General features: G+C 52.8%; 1 protein-coding gene across 1 annotated transcript; it reads left to right on the top strand.

The window, feature by feature from the left end:
- Window positions 1-765: 765 nt before the first annotated feature.
- Window positions 766-7090, top strand: LOC120844489. The gene is made up of 6 exons (XM_042294380.1): window positions 766-933; window positions 1811-1858; window positions 1907-2044; window positions 2372-4012; window positions 4069-5992; window positions 7038-7090. Exons 1-6 carry the CDS (start codon window positions 766-768, stop codon window positions 7088-7090), a joined length of 3972 nt encoding a protein of 1323 aa, XP_042150314.1.
- Window positions 7091-10937: the final 3847 nt, after the last annotated feature.

Raw genomic sequence — 10937 nt, 5'->3', positions numbered from 1 at the left:
CTTGACCCCCCAGGTCACGTGACCTGCTTTGGTACAGGTTGCATCCTGTGCAACCTGTTGCTTGCAGCTCAGAGAAGATGCCACAGGTTGCCTACAACCTGCAACATGGAACAGGTGACCTGGAGTTGCATGCAACCAGGTCACGTGACCCCCCCCCGTCACGTTACCCCAGGTCACGTGGCCCCCGAGAGTTTAGGAGGAGAAAGCAGGGGAGCAGGGAAGATGAGCAGAGGGGACAGATCCAAATTTTCATTACTGCGAAAAATTATTTTAAAAGACTTTTACCTCTTGTTCCTCGGCCGGCTTCGAACCGGAGCCCTTCCGTTCAGTAGCCCCACGTGGTACATCTCCGCCAAAATTAAATAATTGAAAAACCCTGGAGCAGGAAAATAATAGAACAAAGAGAAGCTGAAAGCTGCTAAAGCGCCTTCATGTCTTAAAAGTAGCGCATGGTGCGTCGATGCACAAGGCACGTGCAACGTCAGACTTCGGAACGATCATGGCGGCACAGCGCGCATTCAAACTAGATTTCAGATACCATGTTACAGTGGCCATGTTCTTCCCAGAATTGGCGCATGGCACGTGTCTCGAGCATTTCCACAACAATGAATGCCGCCACTTTTCTCAGGATAGAGGGGCTTTAGCAGCTGCTGCTAAACGTGCTACCCGAGCTGAGGGTCAGCGCCGCCGGCGCCATAATCCAGCATGAGTGATATCACAAAGACGACGACGACGAGGCGTAATCAGGCAGTTCTTTTTCACAAAATGAGCGAGTCAGATGAAGCAGCTGCTGCTAAACGCACTACCCGAGCAGAGGCTCAGCGACGCCGGCGCCAAGATCCTGAAGTGCGTGCCGCCGAAGCTGAAGCTAAACGGCGCCGTCGACAAGACCCTGAAGTGCGCGACGCCGAAGCCGAGGCTCATCGCCGTCGCCGAGAGCAGCCAGGAGTGAGCGCCGCCGAAGCGGAAGCCAGGAGCCGCTATCGAGAGGACCCGGAAGTGCGCGAAGCCGAAGCAGAGGCTCATCGCCGCCGTCGAGAGCAGCCAGGAGTGAGCGCCGCCGAAGCGGAAGCCAGGAGCCGCTATCGAGAGGACCCGGAAGTGCGCGAAGCCGAAGCAGAGGCTCATCGCCGCCGCCGAGAGCAGCCAGGAGTGAGCGTCGCCGAAGCGGAAGCCAGGAGCCGCTATCGAGAGGACCCGGAAGTGCGCAACGCCGAAGCAGAGGCTCATCGCCGCCGCCGAGGGCAACCAGGAGTGAGCGCCGCCGAAGCGGAAGCCAGAGCCGCTATCGAGAGGACCGGGAAGTGCGCGACGCCGAAGCAGAGGCTCATCGCCGCCGCCGAGAGCAGCCAGGAGTGGGCGCTGCTGAGGCTGAATCTAAGCGCCGCCGTTGAGAGGACCCGGAAGTGCGCGACGCCGAAGCAGAGGCTCATCGCCGCCGCCGAGAGCAGCCAGGAGTAAGCGCCGCCGAAGCGGAAGCCAGGAGCCGCTATCGAGAGGACCCGGAAGTGCGCAACGCCGAAGCAGAGGCTCATCGCCGCCGCCGAGGGCAACCAGGAGTGAGCGCCGCCGAAGCGGAAGCCAGAGCCGCTATCGAGAGGACCGGGAAGTGCGCGACGCCGAAGCAGAGGCTCATCGCCGCCGCCGAGAGCAGCCAGGAGTGGGCGCTGCTGAGGCTGAATCTAAGCGCCGCCGTTGAGAGGACCCGGAAGTGCGCGACGCCGAAGCAGAGGCTCATCGCCGCCGCCGAGAGCAGCCAGGAGTAAGCGCCGCCGAAGCGGAAGCCAGGAGCCGCTATCAAGAGGACCCGGAAGTGCGCAACGCCGAAGCAGAGGCTCATCGCCGCCGCCGAGAGCAGGCAGGAGTAAGCGCCGCCGAAGCGGAAGCCAGGAGCCGCTATCGAGAGGACCCGGAAGTGCGCGAAGCCGAAGCAGAGGCTCATCGCCGCCGTCGAGAGCAGCCAGGAGTGAGCGCCGCCGAAGCGGAAGCCAGGAGCCGCTATCGAGAGGACCCGGAAGTGCGCGAAGCCGAAGCAGAGGCTCATCGCCGCCGTCGAGAGCAGCCAGGAGTGAGCGCCGCCGAAGCGGAAGCCAAGCAAAAGGCAAGGATCGCTAAGCCTGACGGTGCAACAAAAATTATCCAACGGCTGTTTAGAGACAACCCGTTTGGGAGCGTATGTTCAGTCTGTAATCGGCTCTGGTTCCAAAACGACTTGCAACCGCTACCGGACAGATGTCACGAGACCCTAGAGCAATCATTTCCAAACTCGGACCTAACCCAATTCAAACTGTGCTCGACCTGCATACAATCAGTGCACAAGGGTCATATTCCTCATCTTTCCTCAAGTAACGGTTATGAATATCCCCCGAAGCCAGCCCACCTCCCACAACTGAACGCGGTGAGTGAGAGACTCATATCTCCACGAATTCCTTTCATGCAACTGCGACGGCTGATGCACAGTGGAGGTCAACACGGCATTAAAGGACCAGTAGTAAACGTCTGTGTTGATGTGGATGACATGGCGACAATGTTGCCTCGTGCCATCGAACAAGACCGAGCCCTCAATGTACATTTGAAGCGGCGTATGCTTGCGAAGACGACGTACCTGGCAGGGGCAGTAAGGAAATGTGATCTGCTGCCGTGGCTTAAGCTGCTGTGTGATAGCACGCTGTACAAGCATTATAATATCAAGTGCGATTTTGCCCGTTTGGGGGATATCATAGAAGTGGACGAACACGACGAGATCGTGTTGCTCCCGCAGTGCTCAGACCTCAACGATCCGATCCAAGTGGCTGCAGCTATGACTCTGGCTCAGCACACTCTCGTATGGGACGAAGCCAAGTTTCTAGCCATTGCGCCAGGTGAGGGAAAAAGGCCCGTGAGCATCCTTTACGACGAACATGCAGAGGAGCTCTCGTTCCCACAGATCTATCTCGGTGAGCCGCGCCGAGTAGATGCCAGCGCAAAACCGACAGTCTTCACGCACGCCATGAGTGAGGTCCGCAGGTCAGACCGTCGAGGGGCCACCCCGCAGCACGTGCTGTACATGGCCATGAAAGTGTTTAGGCACCGAGTAGCCGGTGACATGTGTGTGGCCTTCCGTAACATAAAAGCACTGGAAACGCTAACGAAACAACAGTTGTTCGACAAGGATTTTGTGCAGCAAGCGGTCAAGCACGACATGGCTTTCATGCATGGTACACCCAACACCGTGCAGTACTGGACAAAACGAAAGAAAGACCTCTTTGCTATGATACGGCAGTTGGGTGAGCCGACCGCGTTCCTCACTCTTTCTGCCTCAGAAATGCACTGGCCCGACCTTGTGCAGTTGTTTCAACGCCTTCGGTTGAAGCCCGGCGAGATCGAAGTACCACTGGAGCAAATGAACAGCATTTATCGAGCTCAGCTAGTAAACGACGATCCCGTGGTCTGTGCCATATACTTCGACCGATTGGTGCGTGTAATTCTCAACATTCTCCGCAACACCCGTGTATCGCCTTTTAGGCCGTACATAGTCGTCGACTACTTTAAGCGGATCGAATTTCAGCACCGCGGGTCGGCACACGCGCACATTCTCCTCTGGCTTCATAACGCGCCCAACGAGGAGCTCTCGATGCTCATGCCCCAGACTCTCGAAATGGGCAACGTTCTGCTTTCCATCGACAACGGATGCTTGAAGCGGGAGCGGACTCAGGTGCACCAACACACGCATACCTGCTACAAGCACAACACGACCAGATGCCGCTTTAACGCACCTTTTATGCCCGTCGATGAATGTATGGTCGTAATGCCTTTCCCCACTGTAGACAATGAAGCGCAGAAGAAGAAAATCGAGAGCCTCCGAAACAAGTACGAGGCCATGCATCAGGCCCTGGAAACGACAAATTATGACTCCATGGAACAGTTTTGGGAACATCACGGTGTCGCGGACAAGGCGGAGTACATTTCTGTTCTCCGAGCAGGCACTCCTTGTGCCACCATCATGCTACCCCGTTCTGTGCAGCAAAAGGGGGTGAATTACTTTACCCATGGGTTGCATCAATTCTCGATTCTAACATGGATCTTCAGATGATCCTCGACACGTACGCGTGTGCTGCCTACATGGTGGAATATGTAAACAAGGCCAACCGAGGTATGTCGAATCTCAATCGGGCAGTGCAAGAAATTGTCAAGGAGAAGGGGGGCATGGCCTATTCTCAGGCACTGAGACATCTAGGTGTGAAAATGTTCAATGCCATTGAACTGTCCGCACAGGAAGCCGCATGGTGTTTGCTCAACCAGGATATGTCGGAGGCGAGTCGCAAAGTTGTCTTCGTGAACTCTGCATGGCCCCAGGCGAGGACGCGCATTCGGAAGTCTAACGCTCAGATGGCGCAGGAAGGCTTAGTAGAATCAAGCACGGATGTTTGGAAACGGACGATGATCGAGCGCTACGAAGACCGCGTTCCCGAATTGGAAGCTGTTACTCTGGCAGAGTTCGCTACCGAGCACAACATATATACCTGCAGAAAGAGGAATCAGCGACGGATACTTCGCTACCGCGGTTACTCCGTAGACGATTCAGTCAACTTCAAGCGAGAACATGTCCTGCTCTTCTATCCATTCCGCAAAGAAGTGGACATATTAGACCAAAACTGTTTCGAGCGTCTGTATGAGCAAAACATCGACGTCATTCTACAGAACAAGGCACGGTACCACAGTGACGTAGACATTGAGCAAATTCGTGCCGTTTGTAATTCCATGCTCCAGTCAAATGACGGGGAACATTGTGCCACTTCTGAGCTCCCAGATGTGAGACTGCACCCGATGGCCATGGAAAACGACGACTCCGATCTCCTAGACATCGGTACGGTCCAATCCAATGCCCCATTTAAGCAGTGCCTCGCCGTGTGCACGCGCCAAGACGTCATGAGCAGAGATCAATACCTGGACACAATGCGGAAGACGAATGAGGAGCAGTACGAGATCGTCCGAGAAGTCGTACATAGACTCACTTTACCGGACTCTCCGCCACTACAAATCTTCTTCACGGGAGTGGCTGGGTGCGGGAAGACATTTGTACTGCGTCTCATCATGGACGTCTACAACAGATATTGCAATCCTGCTGGTTCAGATGATGTAAACGCCTATGTTACCTGTGCTACAACTGGAAAGGCGGCGGTCGCGCTTGGTGGAATAACTGTACATGCAGCGTTCAGACTTACCATCAATAGGGATGGCGGACTGCGGGACAACGAGTTGAACACGTTCCGCTATGCGTTCAGGAACGTCAGGTGCGTGATTATCGATGAGGTTAGCATGATGTCCGCCGACATCCTTCAGAGAGTGGACTCGCGACTCCGCATCATCACTTGCAAATACCTAGAGCCTTTCGGCGGGTTAGACATCATCCTCTGCGGAGACCTGTGCCAGCTTCCCCCCGTGCGGGCCGCCGAGGTTTTCAAGCGCGTCAAGACGAACAGTATGTTTAACACGGAAATCGCATGGCACCATTTGTCATACTTCGTCCTCACGAAGGTCGTAAGGCAAAGCGATCTCAGGTTTTCCACCATACTTTCCAAAATTGGAGACGGTGCAGAATTGTATTCCGAAAAAATCGCATTGATCGAGAGTCGGTTCGTCACGCAGCAACAAGCAGAAACGGGTTGTCCCGGTGGCATCCGCTTGTACTACTCCAACAAGGAATCGGACTACTACAATACAAACACGGCCATTGCAACCGAAGATAATTCTGTGGCATGTGCGGCACGAGACACAATCGTTGGATTTAGGTCTATGCAGGAGAAGACAGAGGCAATGCGCAAGGCCGAAACGCTGCCCAAGGCCGAACTCGGAAGCCTGCCAGCTAATATAATGCTATGCATTGGAAAACCATATATGCTCACACTCAATGTCGATGTTTCCGACGGTCTTGTCAATGGGTCTGTTGGAATACTGCAGTACATACAATACGACACGCTCCGAGAGCCGGAACGCATCTGGCTGCATTTCGGTGAGCTTGGTTCCAAAATTGCGATTGGAACCGTGGCGGCCGCAAAATCCCGGCAGTTACGGGCACTTGACAGAAATATTCAGCAAAATTGGACACCTATCGAAAGACGCACAGTCACATGCGTCATAGATAAGAAGTCAAGGATATCCCTGAGGAGATGCCAGCTACCCGTTGTGCAAGCAAGTGCTATCACCATTCACAAATCACAGGGAGGCACGTATGAAAACGTGGTGTACTCGTATGCCAAGAGTCATCCACAGAAATTGGTATACGTGGCACTGAGTCGTGCTACAGACATCAACGGGCTCTACCTCACCAATGTGGACAATGACTTTACGTTCTACCACGGCAAGCCCAATCCGGACAGGGCACTACTTGATGAGTTTCGTCGGCTGCAGTCACACAAACTCCAAACTGTCACTGCTAAGTGCTACGCAATGATTGAGCAACCTCACCTGTTCTCAAGTCGCCGCGCTTAATGTTCGCTCTCTGCCGGCGCATTCCAAGGACGTGCACCACGACCCCATCCTACGCCATGCATCTGTACTTTGCTTCTCGGAAACGTTGATGGATCCAAAACAGGCGGTAGAAATCATGGACTACCAGTACTGCTGCGGCGTCAGTAGAGAGAACAACAGAGCAGCGGGGGTCGCCATCTACGTGTGTAAGGGTCTGTCTGCCGTACCCATCGAGACATTTGGCACGTCAGACGAAGTTGGAGAACTTTGTGCCGCCAACTTCGACAACGGCTTGCTAGTGGTGGCTCTCTATCTCTCGCCTACAGCACTCACCAAAGATGTCGTGCATTTTCTGCGACTTGCGTTAAGCACACTTGCGTCAACACTCATGTTAGTAGTGGGGGACTTTAATGCAGACTTAAAGACGAATAAGGACTTCATACCACTTATGCAGGAAAACCTGCCATTTCTTTCCCTCGTAACAGCTCCCACTGCTGTGACGACCTCTCGAAACACATGCATAGACCTCGTCTTTCAAAATCAGCCGTTGGTCCAGCACCTGGAACACATATCCTGTCATTTCTCAGATCACAAGGCTTCCTTCATAACAATCAAGGACTGGGATAGGAGCGCTATTTAAAGTACCAGTATAAGAGGAGATTGCTCTATATTTGTATATATTGTAGGGATTTTGGATGCTGAACTTTAGCGACGATGTGGAGTGCACGCTAGGAAGAAAGGAGGAGGAGAAGAACGAAAGCTGGAGAATTGTTCCCTCGGACGGTCTTGGGAGCCTTGAGAGGTGTTATGCGGACCACTCGGAGGAGCATCTACCAGCTTAGTTATCAGTTGGAGCGTGCAAGTCGCACAAGGCGAAGAGGACGAGGAGGACGATGAGGTTGAGGAGGAGGAGGCCACTGCTTAACTGCGTGCTTTTTCTTTCATGTCCTGGTTGGCTGCTACACTGGAGAGGCTGCTGCACATCGTACCACGGCGGCTGATCATGGTGCTTTAGTTAAATTAATAATCGGGTTTTCATCCAGGACGTAAATTGGAAACTCGCGGAGCAAACTTTAAGGTACATTGGTATAACAAGTGTGTACGTTGGTTTCGTACGTTATTGGCGTAAACCTTGGCTGGATATGCAACGCGCTTTCCAATATACACCACGGTTTTTCCCCAATCAATAAAATGTCAACCTGCCAAAATATTTGTTCTGATTCTATATTTCACAGCACAGCTGTTAGGCGACCATTCCCGGCTTGAATGGCGAAGACAGCAGTAGGAGAAAGGTGGAGGAGGAACGGGAGGAGAGAGGAGGAGGAGGAGGCGAGGGGAGGAGGTTGAAGGATGAGGCGGAGGTGAAGGAAAACGAGGGATGGAGGAGGAGGAGGGGAGGAGGACTAGCAGGCAGGATCACGAGGGAGGAGAAGGGGGGAGGAACATACCCTCCACTCAGTACCCTTCCTTCCTCCTCCTCAAGAGCTGCGCTCCAATCCGGCGTTACAGGGAGTTGTAAACGGCTTTCACTTTTTTATCACTAATTTTATCAAACGAGCAAACGAAGCCGCAAGAACCAGCGAAGTTCCGGAGCAGTACCACCAGCGCCACGTACACTGGGGGATGGCCGTCTCCGGATTTCGGGACTCGCGCGGCACGGAACTACAGTAGCGAAACCACGCTGAACTGTGTCCACGTTTCCGACGTTATGGAAACCGCAGGAACTGCGTCCAAGACAGGCAGATTTTGCTGCCGGCTGCTTGGGTGCCTTCCGTGCTGAGTTCGGTTCTGTTTTCCGATGCCGAGTGCAACCGGCGTTCAACGTGGTTCTGTGTTTGTGCGTGTCAGCAACTAAGCTGCAACATCGTGATGGTAGTGTTTTGAGTTCTGAAGAGAAGACTGGAATTATCGCCGATGTGACCGTGTGTTCGCGTATCAGTGGTGTAACAAGAAGATGAGATCGTAAACTGCTGGGCATTGATGCCGATGGTCGGGCCGTGATCGGAGGGGGCGGGGTGTCGCAGGTTGACATTCCGCTTTGTATTAAAAAGTTTAATACCACTTGAGGGATTACGTGCAATCGATCAACGTGCGGATAGTCATGCTGGACCGCTGGTCTGAGCAGTAGAGGCTCCTATTGTACACTGGCCAACGTGACTGTCGGAATTGTCTCGTCCCCGAGAGCGATTGCGCTCTGGGGCAAGGACTAAAAAGTACGAAATCGTGACGGAAAGTACGTATATTTACAGTACGGAATTTCGGCATTAAAAAACAATAGTAGGTAAAATCGAAAAAAAAAACCTACCCTTTATTTTTCTGTTTAAATATACTACGGTTGCTGGAGGAACTGCCCTTCAAGTGGCGCGCTGGGATGAGCGCTAGAAGTTTTTGGGCTCGCCACGGCGTAGCTCTGTACCTGTTGCAAGTCGCGGCTTTGACTGCATTCAAGTTGATCGAAAAGCGATTTCTCAGCCCGTGAAGCATCACTAATTCCAGCTGAGTGAATATCCGCTCTACAGAGATTAATTCAAGACGGCAATTGCAGCTTTGCGCGAACAGCACAAATAGAAAAATCAATACAAATACAGGCTACGACGTGCCGTGTGGGGAAACAAACTCATGGCTTCGAACCGCATTGGAGCGGCTTGATTTATTGGCTTTCAAGCAATTACGGCATGATCCAGCGTTTACTTTTTAATAAGAGATTCATCCCCTGAGCCATTCGAAATACTCTCAGAGGTACGACATTGCCGGGAAAAAATCAACATGCTGGCAATATTTTTTATTGCTTAGAGAGTCACCGAAAAGTTCAGTACGTTCAAACGACCAGTATAAAAGACGGAAACGCAGAGTACGGGTGTAGTCTTCGGGTTAGTATGGTGTTCCGTTTTATTGATATTTGTGTGCGCCGTGTATGTGCTCAATGTCTGTTCACCTGATGCTTGTAATAAGCGTAATGTGTGTATAGTAGAGGATCTGAAGCGGAGTAGTGGCTTGAGAAAGCAAATTATTTTTTTGTAGAACGTGAATTGGGCGGTACCTAGCGCCACCTAGCCTAGCTACTTGCAATTACTCTGCTTGACCGCGCCATCTGGTGGCTAGCGATTTAACCTTATTTCACGCCACGCGGTAAACAGCGGCTTCGAGTTTGTTCTTTCGAGAGCGGCTTTTGGTTTCGAGGTTTGAGTTTGTCCTTCTCCGTGATGTGCGGTTGACGAAGGAATTGTGACTCGAGGAACACCAAAGGTAAGACGCAAAGCGCGCAAAGTAACTGGGTATCGGTTGTCTCCGTTTAACATCACAGTGCTGTCGACACGAAGACTGAGTAACTGCTTTCGAAACGCAAGTTTCTGTACCTGTGGGGGGAATCTGGCTTCGGAAATAAACACAGTTTGCGGGGAGCTCGTGTTACGCTTTTATTTGCTGCTGCTCTCGTCCCGTACAAGAGACGTAGCGTCCTCGCCAAGCCTTATTGGGCTCGATTTGCTCGATTTGGGGCCGCCATATTGAGATGCAATCGACGGAGGAACTTTGCTCCCCTGCTTCAGGGACGAATATTTCTCCCTTTCTACAGGAACATAGGTTACAAGACCGTTCCTCCCCTAACGGAGGACTATCCATACCCTTTTTTCTAAGAGTGTACCTTCCCATACCTTGCCACTCTACAAGCCATCATCGAGAACCACGTTGACGGCCATCAGCGGCGCCGGACGTCGAATAGTGTCAGGCAACGCTCCTGAATTTCCAGGGTTGGTGGCCACCCGTAGGAGAGGTTCCGTTTCCGAAGTGCATACCACCATGGGAGCACCCGATGGTAAGAAGCACGAAGCCGCTCACCACCAAACAGCACAGGGAAGAACATTCGAAAGAAATAACTGCACTCCCAGCACAGGCAGATTTCGAGGAGCACGCCGTTTTCACAGACGCCGCTTGGTGTAAAGAGACAAAGCGGGCCACACTCCACTTCGCGACAGGCCAGGGCCGCTACGCTCAGACTCTTCAATAAGGCAGCGAACCTAGCATGAGCCGCTTCGAACTAAATGCAACGCACGTGGCGCTATCTCGAATACGAGAGACGCTCGACCAAGTGCTCGTAACTACCCATGTATTCATATTGACGGACTGCAGAGAAGCGCTTCCTCGTTTGGGGAAAGCTCCTCGTGAAATAAGGTTCTGTCAGCAAATCAAGAGCGAGAGCTCGGATTTCAAAAATACCAAAGGTATGGAGAGAGTGGATTTGGTCGTACACGCGGGTGGCGTCTGTAACGAGGTCGTACACACGTCGGTAAGCGAGCACATGTTAGGCCGTTCCAATTCAAGGATCTTCGTCCCCTTCGCGCCGCCCGACCCAGACTCCCTAGAGAAAAAAGCAGCGCCCCTAAAAGATCAGCGTCGGCTACGAGAGCTAACACCGTACGAGCTTGCACCGTTACCCAACGGTTTACCCGGGGGAACACAAGTGCTAGTACAGAAGGCCCACACAGGCG

This window comes from Ixodes scapularis, unplaced genomic scaffold (genome assembly GCF_016920785.2).
Source record: "Ixodes scapularis isolate PalLabHiFi unplaced genomic scaffold, ASM1692078v2 PGA_scaffold0__279_contigs__length_252992795, whole genome shotgun sequence".
NCBI classification, from domain to species: Eukaryota; Metazoa; Arthropoda; class Arachnida; order Ixodida; family Ixodidae; genus Ixodes; species Ixodes scapularis.
Note: the sequence above shows the minus strand (reverse complement) of the source record. Positions and strands in the feature narration are given on the sequence as shown.

What these genes read in the sequence shown, in the direction of transcription:
- LOC120844489 (XM_042294380.1), top strand. Translation starts at nt 766, where the DNA reads ATGAGCGAGTCAGATGAAGCAGCTGCTGCTAAACGCACTACCCGAGCA. An exon ending in AAGCCGAAGCAGAGGCTCAT is followed by an intron (nt 2,045 to 2,371) that starts CGCCGCCGTCGA and finishes TATCCCCCGAAG; the next exon opens with CCAGCCCACCTCCCACAACT. An exon ending in ACGCATCTGGCTGCATTTCG is followed by an intron (nt 5,993 to 7,037) that starts GTGAGCTTGGTT and finishes GTCATTTCTCAG; the next exon opens with ATCACAAGGCTTCCTTCATA.